General features: G+C 48.5%; 3 protein-coding genes across 5 annotated transcripts in view; 1 reads left to right on the top strand and 2 right to left on the bottom strand.

The window, feature by feature from the left end:
• Positions 1–4,611: 4,611 nt before the first annotated feature.
• LOC311153133 (ribonuclease CL2-like) lies at positions 4,612–5,582 on the bottom strand. The gene is made up of 2 exons (XM_084204743.1): positions 5,509–5,582; positions 4,612–5,115 (listed from the first exon to the last, which is right to left on the bottom strand). The coding sequence occupies exon 2, from the start codon at positions 5,107–5,109 to the stop codon at positions 4,675–4,677; it is 435 nt and encodes a 144-aa protein (XP_084060869.1). The 5' UTR covers positions 5,110–5,115; positions 5,509–5,582; the 3' UTR covers positions 4,612–4,674.
• A 1,677-nt stretch (positions 5,583–7,259) lies between these two features.
• Positions 7,260–10,871, top strand: RPS3A (ribosomal protein S3A). The gene is made up of 6 exons (XM_084204731.1): positions 7,260–7,370; positions 7,627–7,730; positions 8,880–9,067; positions 9,244–9,452; positions 10,019–10,128; positions 10,704–10,871. The coding sequence occupies exons 1-6, from the start codon at positions 7,309–7,311 to the stop codon at positions 10,823–10,825; spliced, it is 795 nt and encodes a 264-aa protein (XP_084060857.1). The 5' UTR covers positions 7,260–7,308; the 3' UTR covers positions 10,826–10,871.
• A 1,878-nt stretch (positions 10,872–12,749) lies between these two features.
• The window catches only part of SH3D19 (SH3 domain containing 19), an 81,623-nt gene continuing 77,960 nt past the window's right edge, over positions 12,750–16,412 (bottom strand). For all 3 annotated transcript variants that reach the window (XM_084205064.1, XM_084205065.1, XM_084205066.1), the window contains one exon: positions 12,750–15,347. In XM_084205064.1, coding sequence (XP_084061190.1) covers positions 15,231–15,347 — 117 coding nt within the window. In that variant the 3' untranslated portion in view covers positions 12,750–15,230. The remainder of the gene's footprint in view (positions 15,348–16,412) is intronic.

Here is a 16,412-nt window from a genome sequence, read left to right as displayed (position 1 = left end):
CAGCTCTAAGAGGGAGACATTCATGAGCACCTTCCTCCAACCTTGATTCACCTCCAGACATAGCCTGGTCTTAGGGGAATTTTAATTCCCCAGGTTTTCTTGACACTGTGTACTTTCTGTGAATCCTTTTCAGGCTTCTCACCTGGATCTTTCTTTTTTAAAAATTTGTTTGGCTATGGTTGCTGCTGATGGGAGGGGATAGTTCCTTGGCTGGGCACCCATTTGCAATGAATTTCCCCTGATCCCCTTAGGGAGAAGGCTGTGCACGTCCCTGCCTGCTGGAAGAATGTGGGATGGCTCCAACTGCAACTGCTGGGAATTTTTTATACATAGGCTTTCTTGCATCTGACTTTTGAGTCCACTTCCCTCTGGTACAGGTAGCAGGAGCTTTCTGGCTTGGGAACCACCGTCCATCCCATGGATAATCCTGGGCACAAGAGTCTGGAAGGTCTGGCTCTGATTTGCTGCATGTGGTCTCACATGGGCTAGCAGAGTGATGAAAGAGCTGGAGAACCTGTCTGAAGGAACTCAGCATGTTTTTCTGAGATAAGATGGAGAGATGACTCAGTTTCTAAGCATGAATGTAGGGAAGAGGTTGGTGGCAGCTCTGCAGGAGAGCACTGAAGGAGACAGGGACTGGCCATGACAGATCCATGTTGTGCTGGCAAAGGGGAGATAATTTGCAAGGCAAGTTGTGTACTCAGTGGACTCAAGAGGTAGCCAAACATTCAACCAGCCCTCAAAACATGAGATTGAATCCATTTTGCATGCTGAGTTTCAGTTTAGTGACACACACTATTACAGGTATTGGCATAGGGCCTGCTTGGTGTGAGATGTTAACTTGATCAAAACGCCTTACTTTGAGCACTTGAGTCTGGTTCTGGTGTTGGTCTTGGCACCTTGCAGCAGCATTCCCAGCAGACCAGAGGCAAACAATAGTATTTTTCAGCTATATTTTTTTGTATTGGGTTGGTAGCCTCTTGGTCTCATATGAACAGAAATTCTTAGCTCTTGGCTTTCCCCTATGGTAGCTCATGCTTCTTCTCCAGCCTTCTTCTCCAGCCAGGTTTTAGGTCTTAGAGTTGATGCTTGAACAGGAGAAGTGCATTAGGATTTCTGATGTGTAGCTGTTGTGGGGAAGGTGACACCTAAGCCTCAGCTGAGTGTCACAGCTGAGTTTGAGGACTTTGGTGTCTTACACCCTCCTTTGTCTTTGCTGTCCTCACCACGCCATGAGCAGCAGCTCCCCTTTTCCTAGCAGGCATTCTTGTCCCCATGCCCAGGAACTTCTTCAAGAATGGTGGAGGGGATGGATCTTTCCCTGTGTGGCAGGGGCCACAGATGACCCTGCACCCTGGGGGCCAAGTGTGTCACCCAGTCAGGGGGAAGGAGGATTGCAGGATATGTCTGATTGGGAACTCAGCTTGAGGTCCCTGTGCCATAGGGACAGTGCTGAGGAGCAGCGGCTGGAGGAGCAGCACAGACCCAGGATCTCAGAGGTACTGCTGGAGGGGGAAAGGGCTGTTTTCTAGTCTCGTGCTGCCCCCAGGCAGCCTGGCAGCCCCTTTCCCAGTGATCCAAGCACACAAGAAAGGTGGATGTGCCTCACAGAAACTGTCTTGTATTTTGCTGTATTTGTGCAGGGTGTATTTTAAGAGCAAGCGATACACTCAAAAGAAGTTTTTTCCATGTCAATTTTGGCATGCATGGCATGCAGCTACTGCCTGGTTTCACAGGACTCATTCTGCCAAACCCATGGAGCTGATACATGACTTTGCTGAGTAAATACTTCTGAAGGTCTTTGCAGTGCCTGCTTAAGCAATTCTCTGCTGTGGTTCTGAAAAAAATGCCCTTGCTTTTCAAGGAGCAGGAACAAATTTCCACAGTAGCACTGGAAATATTGACACGCTGCTCATGCCTCTCATCTTATATCATCAAAGGCTGGGCGGTGGAAGCTTGAGCCGTAATGAAGTGCGTGATTCAGCATTATTTGTTTCATTTCCCTGTGCTAAACAAGCAACGGCCAGTTTCTGCTGAAGGAATTAATAGTTTGACAATAGAGTGAGTGAGCAGAGCAGGCTGACCACTGTCAAAGCAAAGTCTGGGCATGAAAGCAGATATGACTCAGAGACAAGTTTTAGGCATACAGTGCTGTTCTTGAAACATTTTTGGTGACATTTTTTTTCTTCAGAAAAAAAAAGACGTAAATGGGAAGAGAGGCTGTTAAATAGGGATGAGGAGGTCTGAACTGAACTCCTCTCTCAGACTTTTCTGTGACCTTAGGAAACTTGCTAACTCCCACCCACAAAGCAGAGATGATCAGTTTCTGTGTTACAAAGCAGAATCAACCACAAACCTCGCAACTTTACATTTGACTGTGTTAGGCAGGACATGAAAGTACCTAAATGAGGAACCAATTAGGAAATAAATGCACTGATTTATTAAAACATAATATTGCAAAATTCCCTCCTTTATTTTCAGGCACCAGTCACTCCATGGCTTTTTGCTGCTTGCTGCCATTACAAATTTGCTGACCACTGCCTGTAAATGGCCCACTGCTGCCTGTGGCAAAGGCCACAACACCCTCTGGATATCCTGATTCCTTTGTGGCTTTTTTTTCCCTTTAGCCTTCACAAAGAACAGGCGCAAACATATGCTGAAGAAACAGAGCTGCGTCTTAGGAGAAAACACAGCAGAGGAGTGAACCAACAGTGCAATAATGGGATGGGATGTGCTGAAGTGGTGGAGCTGCCCTGCCATCAAATGGGAGATGCCAGGAATCATCCAGACTTTCCAGCAGACTCAGGTAGCTGCAGCATGCTGGGCATCCCAGAAATGGCACTGCTGTTTTGGGACTGCAGCTCAGATCTGTGCCGCCTCTCCCATGTACTTCAGAGCCTGTAGTGCAAAGCTTGGAGGGTAAATCACAGTGATGATATTTTTCTCTATCACTGCCGGGATGATCTCCCCTACCAGAGAACAAGTGGAGAGGTGGAATCCTCCTCCAAATCCTGAAGAACCAAGAAGCAGAGATCAAACCCTTGTACTTAGAGAGACCCTGAGTATTCCCTCCTGAGGCAGTCAGCTCCTCCCATGACCATGAGTGAGCAGGGTGGAGAAGTGAGTCTGCTGTAAGTTGCTGGTCCAGAAATGCCCGAAATACCTTTGAAATTCCTTCCCAGTTCACAAAGAGAAGGGCTTCCCTCACTGGGCCTTGGTGGACCTCACCAGTCCCTGGATGGCCCTCAAAATGCCTTCCACATGGATTTCAGAAAAGGAGCACCTGAGTTGCTTGAGGCACATGAGCAAGAGATATGTTGGGGAGGGAGGAAAAGGATTGGGAAGACCATTTTCTGCACTCCTTTTCCTCCTCAGCTACACTTTCTGGATGCATTTGGGCTGCCTTTTGGTAGCAGCACAGCTCCTGGATGTCAGGAGTCCCATGGCACTTCTCAGGGCTCCCACAGCAATAGGAGCAGAGCAAAGGGGTCCCCCAGCCTACTGGGCTGCATTAGGCAGAGTGCTGCCAGCACGTGCAGGGAGGTGATCCTGCTCCTCTGCTCAGCACCACTGAGACACACCTGGAGTCCTGGATCCAGTGGTGGACTCCCCAGTACATGAGAGCCATGGACATACTGGAGAGAGTCCAGCAAGGAATTGATGATGATGAAGGGAATGGAGCATGTCTGACCAGAGCATGAGCTGAGAGAGCAGGGACTGTTCAGCCTGGAGAAGAGAAGGCTCAGACGGGGGGAGCTTGTAAGTGTCCTGGTAAGTACTGACAGGGAGAATGAAGGACAAGAGGTGATGAACACCAGCTGAAATTGTGAAATCCCATCGAGACTCAGGAACACAACTTCTGTATATGTGCATACTGCCTGTATGTGCTGGTATGTGTGTCCTGTGTGTGCTAATGCAGTGTGCTGTGCTAGGAGCAGGGCTGTGAGTATTGAATACTTTGTGTTGTGTGGCTGCAGCTGCGTGCCCAGTGCAGGTTTCGTGTGCATTGTGTGTGTGTGTTGTGTTCAGTGTGTGTGGGATGGCGGCTCAGGGCTCTGTGTCGCCCCAGCCAGAGCTCCGTCCTGTGGGGTCCCCAAGGGGGAGCAGCCTCAGCCCCAGAGGGGTCGCAGATGGGGTCAGAGACATGTGGGAGATGGGCATCTTATGGGACAGTTTATGGGGCAGACATGGGGGAATTTGGGGGTACCCAGGGGGGTCATAAGGCATATGGGAGATTGGGAAACCCTGTGAGAGTTATGGACTATCCAAGAAAGCAATGTGACACCCAAAGGGTCAGGACAGTGGGGAGAGGGCTGGGTGCACATCCAGGAGATTGGGCCTTGGGCTGGGAGGGTGGTGGTAGTTATGGGGCACCCGTGTGGGACACCCAGGAAAGGGGGGAGGGCACAGGAGAGGGCAGAGACACCCCAGGGGGCTATGGAACACCCAGGAGGCTGGGAAAACCCAGGGATTTATGAGGCACGTGGTGGCCAAACAAAGCTTGGACAGGGTTGGGGTCACCCAAGGGGCAGAGGGGGCACCCAGGGAGGGGTATGATCGCAGGGTCCCGCCACAAGCTGATGCTGGAGCCCGGGCCCGTGACACCTCCTTTATTGGCAGCGCTAGCAGAGCCCCTGACGGGAGGGAGGCCGCAGGAGACCAGCGCGGCAGGCCTCACTGCGGGGCCGTGTAGGTGCCCGCCAGGTGCACGGGCAGCCCGTCGCGGCAGGCCACGCGCACGTGCTGCTGGGCCTGGCGGGCGCGGTAGGCGCAGGGCGGCCGCGTGTCCCCGCCGCGCAGGCGGCACATCGTCAGGCTCAGGGCGCTCGGCGTGCTCTGGAACCCTGTCTCGGGGTCGGGCGCCTGGGAGCAGGCGGCCACCAGCTCGGCGGGCGGGGCGTGCACGAAGGTGTTGGAGGGCTTGCAGGGCCTGCCCGGGGCCGTCACCCGGCGCCGCGCCAGCATGGTCTCGCAGTAGCGGTGCGCCGCCAGCGTGGAGGTGCGGGGGCTGTCCACGTGCTGCCGCAGGAACTTCTCGTAGCGGGTCTCGCCCTCCACCCCTGCCAGCGCTGCCAGCACCAGCGTCACGCACAGCACCCAGCCCGCCATGGACACCTGGGGAAGGTGGGGTTACGGCCATCCGCACCTCTGGGCCCCCGACTGGAAATCCCACCCTGGGCGTTTGGTTATCCTACAGATTCCCCCTCCCAGATCCTTGGGTCCCATACAAATCCCCTCCCGATGCCTGGGGGCCCACCTCTGGACAGCTGGGCTATCTGTGGATTCACCTGGATGCACGGGTCCCCTAAAGTTATGCGCTCCCCAGAAACCTCAGTCCCCCCTGGAACACCCCCTAGCTGCTCCTCAGACCCATGGCTCCCCTATAGCTCCACCCTGTGCCCCCACACCAGGATGCCATACACAGCCTCCCTTCCCCACTGGATGCTTGGGTTCCTCACAGACCCCTCCCGCAGACATTCTGGTCCCCAATGCACCCTTCACCCGCACCTGTGTGCGCGCCTCGGTTTCCCTTATGGCCTCAGGGTCTCCAGGATCCCTCCCACTCTTCTGCACCTCTTTTATACTGGCCCCAGCTGTGCCCAATGGGCAAGGATCCAGGAGGAGGGGCAGGGTAAAGAGCAAGGTCCAGTGGATGTCTGGGGGAAGCCAGATGTCCGGGAGGCCCCACTTACCCTCGTGGCCCCCAAGGTCATTAGGCAGTCATTAACGAACCACGTGACTGTCTGCATGCATCCCCTTGGGTGGCCCCTGCCCACTCTGGCCTTGGCCACCTGTCCCATGAAAGGCAGGATACCTGGGTCCTTTTGGGTGTCTGGGAAAGATCTGTGGTTCCCTGGTGGTGGGCAGGATGTCACCATCACCTCTGGGGCAGCTGGCAGATGTTCCCACAACCCTTGAAAGGTATGGCACATCCATGGCTCTTCTGCAGTGCTAAGGGGCCTATGTGTTCCTTTTCCCTGAGTCCCCTTGCAGGCAAATTCATACCCCTGGGAAGTGCCAGGATGTATTTTCCTCACTGCTTCCTCCCATGCTGCCAGCTGCTCCATTGATGCAGAGACAAGCAAAGAGCCAGGAGCCAGCCTGAGCTCACCAAACACACCTTTCCTTTGACCAATTTAATGGAGCCCCAAGGAAAGCATGTCCCCTCCAGGCATGCAGTGCCCAGGAGAGGCTGTCACAAGTGGTCTCCATCCTCACCTCCTAAGACATCAGAGAGACTCTGATGGGAAGTGGCAAAGAGAGAATGAGGTCCTGGGCAGCACCTTTCCCAAAAGAGCTGTAACACCTCCAAGACTGGCCATGGTGAAGGTGCAGAGGCTCCTGCCCTGGCTCTGGTGGCATTTCTACAGCCTCTGAAGAAATCCTCCGCAGAGATACAGAGTCCCTACAGTGGGAACAGCTCAGGCACCTGGCCAAAACCTTGCAGACATGGAAGCACAGTCCCCTGCTGACTCTCAATGCCCTGCTCCTGGGCATGGAAGCAGGATGGGGACTCTCACCATGATCCCTCAGACACACTCTGCTTTCCACTGTCCTGGTGTGGGTGGAAAAGGGATGGCGCCCACAGGAGGAGGAACAAGCCTGGATGCTTGGCAGTGGGCTGTCTCTAGCAGGCATGGTGCGGGTACCTGTGCTGGATCCCATCCTACCTGGCACAGCCTCAGGCATATCCTTGCCAGAGGCTGCTGTGAGGCTCATTGGTGAGCCACAGCTGGTGGTCACCTCTTGTCCAGAGAGGTCTCAACTGCCTGGCACTGTCCCGGGCACCGCTTCTCCGTGTGCCATCCCTGCCCATGCCGGAGGGCTGAGCGGAGCCTCCTCCTGCCCTGTGCGGTGGGGAGAGGAGCCATCGGCCGGGGCATTTGGGGCAGCCCAGACCACCAACTTCTGCTTGTCCCCTCGGTGCCCCAAGGCCTGGGAAAGCTGCCTGTTTTAGGAGCCCTTTAAACACAGAGTCTAGTTTAGAAAGGAGATATTATTTATTCTGCACGGGACGCAAAGTGGAGGTTTGACAAACACTCCTTGGGGTAAAAAGTAACATCTTTTATACAGTAAAATTTACCGCAGGGCTCCAGGCGGGGGCGCTCACGGGCACGCGCTGTGCGGAGGCTCCCCCCGCTCCCCCCGCGCCGTTGGTTCCGTCCCGCCGTGGTACGTCCCGGGCGGGCCGCCCCCGCTCCCGGCGCTGGAGGCGGCCCCATTCTCGCAGGTCTCGCGCGAGCGCCGCTCTCGTATAATCTCGCGGGAGCGCGCGGGCCCCGCCCTTTCCGCGGCGCGGGCCGGACCATGGCGGTCGGGAAGAACAAGCGCCTCACCAAGGGCGGCAAGAAGGGCGCCAAGAAGAAAGTGTGAGGGCCGCCGGGGAGAGGGCGGGCGGTGCCCGGGGGCGCCGGGCGGGGCGCCGCGGCGGCGGGATGCCGGGGATGCGGGGCGGATGGCGGCGGCGGCCCGGCCGGAGCAGGGCCGATGCTGTCATGGCGTCAGCCGGGCGGGCGTGGGCCCGGTGGGGCCGTGGCAGCGGCGGGCAGTCGGACAGGAAGGTCTTACTGGAGCTCGGTACCGTCTGAGAAAGTCGGCTAAAAAATCTTCTTCATTTGATTTAAGGGTCGACCCTTTCTCCAAGAAGGACTGGTACGATGTCAAAGCGCCGGCGATGTTCAATATCCGGAACATCGGGAAGACGCTTGTCACCAGGACTCAAGGAACTAGTGAGTAGCTGGGGTTGGTGCAGAGCAGGGGATTGTGTTTGCTCCATGTGCTGGCTCCAAGAGGTTAAAGAGCTTCTTGGATAAATGACTGCTGAAAAACGGGTTTTGCTTGTACTGTTACGAGCTTGGAAGCTAAAAAAGTTGGATGATTTGAGTGGACTTTTTTTGAGTTGACCGATTTGTTTGAAAAAATTAGCTTAGCTGCAGGAAGTCCGTATACTGGGCTCTTGTTTGTACAGGAATGCCAAACCATGGAAGGAAGGGCCTGAAGTTTCTAATGAGCTCCTCATGTGGTAACCTGGCAAGTTAGGAAAAGTTTGAGAAGTAAGCACTAGTTCTGATTGTCACCGGGGGAGATGTGGGACAGTGCCACAGGAGGCTTTAGTCCTAATAGGATCATAACGACCAGTACATCAAGACACTGGACACTGAAATATCTGAAATTTAAAGGTTTTGGGTAAAGATTAGAGCCAGACTGAGCTGACTTAATGGGAGCACTGATGTATCACTGGAGGGTAAATTCGGTTTTATATAGTCTGGCGTACCTTAGCAAGAGGAGACCTCTGTTAGGAATGCAGAGGTGTCTGGATAGAGATAACCCTGTTTTTGGAAGCTTAGCCTTGCAGAATGGCTAAATAGCTATATGATACCCTGCTGGCTGCACTCAAAGTTAGGATGATTGTTACTTTGAACTGTAACATGTGAAACAGATAAAATGAGGGTCACTGCCAAACGAAGTGTAAACCAGCCAAAGTTGTTAAAATGGTTCCTCTTTGGAGGAGGAGATGTGAAATTATTGTACTGGGCTGTTCATTGCTGCTTCATCTCTGCTGAGCACCTGTGGCTTTTTATGTTTAGTTTTCTCATTACTCTTCATAATTTCCAAATACTCTGTAGCCCCTTTATGCTTGAAACAAACCAAATTATTGGATGTGGTAGAATCTGCCTTATGCTGCTGTTCATATCCCACACCTGATACTATTGCCTTGAAATGATTCCTCCCAAAGAGAGAAATTTCCAACCTTGCTGGCTTTGTGATCACTATTAAAAAGCATCAGAGAAGAGGATTCCAGAGGAAATTCAGTGTCTGATTTGAAGGATGTGTGTCTAAGTGTTAATCTAAGTGTTTTATTCTGTTCCATCTCACAGAGATTGCCTCTGATGGGCTGAAGGGCCGCGTGTTTGAGGTGAGCCTGGCTGATCTGCAGAATGATGAGGTTGCCTTCCGCAAATTTAAACTGATCACTGAGGACGTTCAGGGCAAAAATTGTCTGACCAACTTCCATGGGATGGACCTCACACGGGACAAAATGTGCTCCATGGTGAAAAAATGGCAGGTGTGTGAGAAACAAGGTCTGGGTCGCTGCTGGTGCCTCAGGGAGGGAGGCGGGAAGGGAAGCGCTGTGCCTGGCAGAGCTGCGTTTGGTTTGAAGTGGCACCAGACGGTGTGGGGTGTGTGGGGCTAGGCAGCTTGTGCTGCAGGGTGCTAAATGTTTAGTGCTTCCTCTTCCAGACAATGATTGAAGCCCACGTGGATGTCAAAACTACGGATGGGTATCTGCTGCGCCTCTTCTGCGTGGGCTTCACCAAGAAGCGCAATAACCAAATCCGCAAGACCTCCTATGCCCAGCACCAGCAGGTCCGGCAGATCCGCAAGAAAATGATGGAGATCATGACCCGGGAGGTGCAGACCAATGACCTGAAGGAAGTTGTCAATAAGCTGTAAGCTTTGGCTGTGTTCTTCTTTTCTCACCTGCAGTTCAGGTCCTTGTCTGGGAGTTGGTTTTTGCTGAGTGCCTGGGGAGTGCTGGTGCATCCCAGGCTGTTGGTCAGGCAAAGAGCCCCTCCTTTGGAAAGCAAATCACCCTTTTCTGCAAATGGCTTCTCCTAGTCTCTGCATCCTGTTTGACCTGAATCCACTGTGACATTTGCATAAATGTAAAAGCACTTTACAGAAGATTTCTGGTTCACATTTCTCCAGACACTAAAGTTGTAATTCTGATCTACTGGGGCTGGGAATGCTCTGAGCTCTTCTGATAGAAGTTTCTCAGTGTGCTGATTGCTTCCAAAAGTTTGCACATTTGCTTTTAAAATGAGCACACTTGCACTATGTCCTTTCTAACATTGCAAGGGACTTTAGACTCTAAATGTACTTGAAGAAAATTGTCGAAGTGATGGTGTAAACTTTTGTAGAGTATTTTGTATTGTTAAGGATTTTTTTAAAGCCTGTGTTGCTGCTGCAGAAGCAAGCAAAGTTTTTAGCATTGTGGTGCTTTGTGATTTCTCAGGATCCCAGACAGCATTGGCAAGGACATCGAGAAGGCCTGTCAGTCCATTTACCCTCTGCACGATGTCTATGTCCGCAAGGTGAAGATGCTCAAGAAGCCCAAGTTTGAATGTAAGTCTGTTCCTGCAGACATTTGGAGGAGGGTGTGGAAAGGAGGGAGTTTAAATGTGTTTGCTTTTGGATAAAGATGGTATAGCAGCTTCAATGAGCGTTAGTAGTTGTAGAAGGGAAAGTGTGTCCTTGTCCCCATGTGTGGCTTCCAGGATTGAAAGCCAAGCAGTGAGCGTTCAGTTTAGAGCTTCTTGAAATCTTGCCTGGAACTGCTGCTGAATGCTGAAAAGCTTTGCTTTGGGAATGAATGATGACAAAATGTTTCGGTCCCAGATGATGTGGAATGATTCCATTTCCCCAATTTCTGACATTCCCGTGTAATGCAGCAGTAGGTGCTTGAGTCCAGATCCTTTTAGGAAAAGGTGTCGTTTGTAGTTTCATTACATAGCCTTATTTCACTGCTTGATCTGACTGTCACTGCAGCCTCATCTCCGTGCATGAGCTGTCTGCAATGGACTTAGTCCTAACTAAGAAAACATTCTGGTGGTTTCATTTGCGTGTGATGAGCAATGGAGTAATGTAAAACTGTTCAAACAGGTCCATCTCTCACTGTTTCTGTCACTGCTTCTTTTTAGTGGGCAAGCTGATGGAGCTGCATGGTGAAGGTGGTGGTGCTGGAAAGCCCTCTGGGGATGAGGCAGGCACCAAGGTTGAGCGAGCTGATGGATATGAGCCGCCCGTGCAAGAGTCTGTGTGAAACTGAAAATTGGTGGAAAATAAAAGGTTTTAATATACAGAACTAATGCTTGGTTGGCTGCCTGTATTATTCCGGGACAATATTGGTACTGGATGTGTGGATGAGCTTTCAATAAGGTAAACCTAGGGCCTTGGTTAAAAAAAGAGTTAAAATAAAAGAAGTACTCATGTACTTCTCCAGTTGTGTTGTGGAGATGAGTGGAAGAAGGTGGGTTGTCCTTTCTGTGAATTCTTTATGTTGGTTTTACCCAGTAATTTCAGTCCTCACCAGAAAAACCTTGTGTATGTGTGCAGAGGTTGTATTGGTGAGAGGTTCTTCTCAGAGTATGGGAAAGGCAGAAATTGCACAGGGAAACCTGTCAGAATTTGGTATTATTGGGAAGTCTTACAGTTTTATCCAGATGACTTGCTTCAGAATAATATGCATATGTTTAAATTTCTTGGTAATTTAATACAACCTCTCATGTGATAGGTGTGGTCTCTGGTGGTCAGAAGGTGTTTTAAGTGTTAAGGTTATAATTATGATGGAAGCAGCGTTAATTTTAAACATTGCAGAAATTCAGAATGTGCTTGAGGAGTAGAGTTGGGTGTTGGATTTTAACCTGTTAGAACTGAGGGATGAGTGTATTGGAAGACGTGTGGAACTTCAGGGTGAGAAAATCTGTAAAGAGGCAATGTTGTATGTTTTGAAAACAAAGCACTTAAATGTTTTGCTGAGTAATTTTGTTTTCCATTATCTTAACAGCGTTTTTGATTCTTGCTCAACTTATGTTGGCTTATAAGCGAAAGAGTGTTTTTTTCTGGCTAAAATGATCTTCGTGCACTATCAATGTGTTTTGTTTAGGCCAACAAACCTAAAGTTAGTACTGTTAAATTGTTGCTAAGTTAGTGATTTAAAACCTGAGAGCAAAACATGGAATTCACTGAGAGTGGTGGCTCTTGCAATTGGTTGTCCAAGAACTTAGGACCAGAAATAAAGGAAGATAGTGAAAATGTTACTGTTCCCTGCCAGGGATTTTCACATTTTCCTAGTTGATAATTCTGGTTTTGACCAGGGAATAGGCAAAATTGAGAAGATTGCTTTTGAACTTACTTCAGAATGCTGCAGGTGATGTGATTTGTCTTGTGATTCCAAGTTTCAGTTTTAATATGTTCTGTTTTTTCTACTTTGTGTACTGGAAGGAAGAGTATTGAGTGCTCAACACTCAGGACCTCGGAACAGGGGCAAGGAATCATGTTGTTTTGCTGTTTCCATGTGTACTGCTGAGGCAGGTGTCACCTGCCTCCAGGAATCCCAGACAGCCACATTTTTGACACAATAGGTTTTATTTAATACTTACATATCTGGGGACTGTATGGTGCCAAAAGGTTAGTCCAAGAAGACTGGGGGAAAGAACAAGAACTTGGGATTTTTTCAGGTTTTTAAATGTATTGTTTGGAACAGTGTATTGCCATGTAGGTGTTCTGGGTAAATGCAGGCTTTGTAGTGTGATTTCAGGTTGGGGAAAAGCAGGAAGGAAAATACTGTGTGTCATCCTCTGTATTCTCATCAAATACCAGCTGAAAAATCATGGAGTATGAAAGCAGCAGTCAGCAAAGCACACCTAAATTATGTGCAGGACCAGCCTGTGTCTTCCTCACAACATTGTCACAGTGAGAAACACACAGTGTGATGCCCTGTGGTGACAGGCAGCAGGTAGCAAAATGTGGTAAGTTCTGTAGGTGATGAGTGTGAGGCATACGCAAGGGCTTGAATAACCTGTTAAAATCATTCACATTCTCTGAAGGGTTTGGACTGCTTGTCTGGGGGTGGGGTGTTACTTTGCAGAATGAGATCTCTCAAACTGTCAAGTGGAAAGCTCTGCTTTCCACAGCATAAGACAATTAAAATGCCATCATGACTTAATTATAAAAATTTTATTGGTTAAATACATTCTTAATTTACAGAGGTACCATAACAAACTTACTGGACTTAACAAAGGTTTATTTAGGACACTGTTCATTGTACACAGAACAAAGCTATCTTCCTGAAGATATTTCTAGAGGATGGGTCAAATTAAATATTTTGGTAAGTGAGGCTTTTATTCTAATGCATGGAGATCTAGCTGGATTTCAAGGTTACAGCTGGAATTTGCTACTACATTGCAGTTAAGATTTGCACTCCACCTCATTCCCGGCTTTTCTGTACACCTTAGGAATTTTGTCTTGTGATCTGTTTGCAGTCTCACGATGGTGTTGGGCATTGTCTCAGGAAAATCCTGCCCTGTAAAAGCCGAGCATCTCCCTTGCTTCAGCGTTCACACAGACGCCGTTTCAGCTGCCTGCAGCCATGCGAGCAGCCCTTAGATGGCACTCGGTGCTCTGAGTAAAAGGCCTTGCTGCTACTCCTGCCCTGCCCCACAGGGAGGAGGAGATTACATACAGCAGAGTGGTCTTGGCAATGAACAGGCACTGACTTTAAACATTCAGTGAAGTTACAAAAACAACTGGTTAAGACACAGTTATAAAAATGAGAAAGAGGAAATTGAAAAAAAATACTAAAAAATCAGTTCTACTTTTGAGACTTATATCAAAACCTTAGAAAACTGCCAGACAAACAGTAAGTAAACATCATACACTTCAGCCTCATCTACCGCCACACTGGTGCGGTGTGTCTCTGAAGGACCTGGCAATTCCTTGGATATCTTTAGGAGATATCCAAGAAGAAACAGGAACCTGTAGAGTCTCCTAACAGGAAAACTTGGGAGAGTGAGAAGGATTGTCCTTGGCTGTGGATTGCCACATGATTCCACAGGAGTTCTGGACAGGCTTGCTGGGGCTGCTAAAACAGCTGTAACAGCTGTAGCCATTGTTGCATTTCCAACCTTCGAGAACAGCACATAATCCAGCATTTTGCCTATGTTAATCCCTACTAGAAGTAGAAGTCCAGCTCCTCAGCTCATTAAAACTTTGTGTGATCTTCATCCCCCGGTTGTGTGAAGGGTACTGGTGTAGTTTAAACACAGAGCAGAACGCAAAGGGGAGGCTGTGTCTGTGCAAGTTCTGTGGCCTGGCAGTGACTGTGGGTGAATGGTGCTGAGGCCCTCATGTCTGCACTGCAGGTCCCTTAGGCTTGCTCCTGGTGAGCTCTACTCTGCCACTTTCCTTGCTGTTACAAAAAGGAATTGACTACCAGAAGTTCCTATACTGTGAAACTACCTCAATCACATCCATCTTAGTTGGTCAGTCAAGCTACACTGCTGCTTTGTACCAAGTGCCTTGGTGAGAGCTGTTTGGAGTAACCTCTTGCCAGGCATGTTTTCCTTAAGGCCTTGGCAGACCATTTGTAAGGATGCTCAGTGTATTTGGTATGTGGCAACAAACTGGAAACTAATCCCACGTCTGCTGAAAACTAAACCCAAGGCTCTATAATATCCTTCATGTTAAGGATAGGTAGGTGTAGTGTTACTGAAGTATGTTCCAGTGCTTGAGTGACAAATAAAATGCAGACTGGGTGAACACTGGCTTTCCACTTCCATGAGGGGAGAGGAGGGGCAAATAGTTGGAATAGTGGAGCTACTCCATGGCTGGGATCTGAGAAAGCTCCATAGACACTGTCTGTCACTAACTTCAGCTGGGAAAGAAGGGTATGATGGTGCTCAAAGAACAGTGGGCAGTAGGAAAAAACTAAACCTGTACTTGCAAAGTATTTTGTGGAAAGCGAGGAAGGTCTAAGATGATTCATACCAATTTAAACAGAATTCATTAAGAGGCAAAATACTTAAAAATTTTACTTTTGTGATCTTGCTGTATGAGCAGCTTGGGTTAAGAATAGAAGGATACTACACAAGGATTTATTTCTCCATTTCCCCTCTTACCAGTATTAGATTTGATACCTTTCTACTATGAAATACCAGTTATTTTTCTTATCCTCTAAGTCATAAAACAAGTGGATTCTACTGCTAATGTGGAACTCAAGCAGTAATGAAACCTGAATATCAAACTTCATCTATATACTGAGTGCTGTAATTATATATTAAAACAATTTTTAAAGTTTGGATCTTAAGAAGTTCAAAGAAGGCCAAAGCAGCTTATGTTATGTAGACTTTGTGCATGATAAATATAATACCAGAGAGTAAACATACTAGAATGCTATATAAGTTAAAATGATGTTGCACCACAGTATTTCCCTAGTTGGAAATGGCTAAAAAGCCTGCTTGTTTTGCTCTCTGAGCATTCATGAAACATGATAACATACACTGTCACAAAAGACTCAAATTTTCTTATCTGACTTCAAGATACTACTATGACTGTCTAGAAAAAGTAGTGCAAAACATTGATAATCAACACTTGTTGATGTCTTTGCTGTGCCTTTAGGGTAGAAAACATTCTCTCCCACACGCAGGGAGTAGTAGAAAGGCAACACTTCATGGTGTTTTTAAAATCTGAACAAAGTTCCTGGGAAATATCCCAGACTTTCCTAGTATCTCTCCACTCATCCAGTCCTCGTCTACAGATTCCAGCTCTGTTATCATGTCACCTGCCTGTAAGAGAAGGAGCAGTGGGAGTCAGTACAGCTTACTGTGCAATCTTACTGAGCAATGTTAATGCATGCAGGCTGATCCTATTTAGAAACAATTAATAGCAATCAAAGGGAAGAGGAGTAAGATGTGGCCAGTCTCCTGTTGGTTACATCTTTTGGAGATGGTTTGCAAAAAACAGCAAGCTGAAGCTTCTCTTAGGCTAAATACTTGTCTATGCTGGAAAATCACCACCTTTGGAGGGACAGAAGAGCACTGCTGGATAATTTCTCACATTGCTTTGCCTCTCCAGGTATGGTAGGAGCTGGCTCATGGGGCCCATGCTTTAGTGCTTATTTGTGTATGTTTCTGGGGTTTGTTTTCTTAAAACACTGGAAAGACTTTTTTTTTTTTTTTCATTTAGTCCCAATATTTTCTAGCACTTGGAAACTTTCCCAAAAAAAGGAAAGGCAATCTAAAAGCTCAGTATGGCCATTTAAATTGCAGGTCCTGTGTTTGGTACTGTTTCTTGTTCTCACTGTCCCGTGCCACACCCTTCATCCGAAGTACTGGCCTTTCTTTCAGTACCTCTATTCCCCTTTTCTGCTTTAAAGGATCATCTATCCTTTCAGCACTGCAAGCCGCTAATGCTGAAACTATTTTGCTGGTTTTAGAAGAGAAAATACTGTATGTTTCAGCTCCTGTGAAAGTCTACTGCTTCTCAGAAATTTGCTTTTGAGAACACGGTTACCTAAATCATGACTTTGAATATCAAGGGCACTCTGTTTCTTGTTCATGCTTAATATGATCCGGCCATCCAGCACAGATTTAATTTTTCCCCTTGTTCCTGTGGCAAGTCTGTACTGTGTTGCCAGTTCAAGATTCTGCTGTACTAGGTTTCCCTCAGAGGCCTGGCTGCTGTAGTATTTGCACTCTCACCATTACCTCCTACTCAGAGTTTTCTTTCTAGTCCAAAGGAGAGGCTCCCTTGACCATATCAACCAATCAGGAACTGAATGTACTGCAAAATAAGGTTTGTTTATCTTGTCATGTTACCTAGATCAGAGAAGTCAAGAATTCTGCAACTCC

The sequence above is a fragment of the Fringilla coelebs genome (genome assembly GCF_963513975.1).
Source record: "Fringilla coelebs genome assembly, chromosome: 4".
Lineage (NCBI taxonomy): Eukaryota > Metazoa > Chordata > Aves > Passeriformes > Fringillidae > Fringilla > Fringilla coelebs.
Note: the sequence above shows the minus strand (reverse complement) of the source record. Positions and strands in the feature narration are given on the sequence as shown.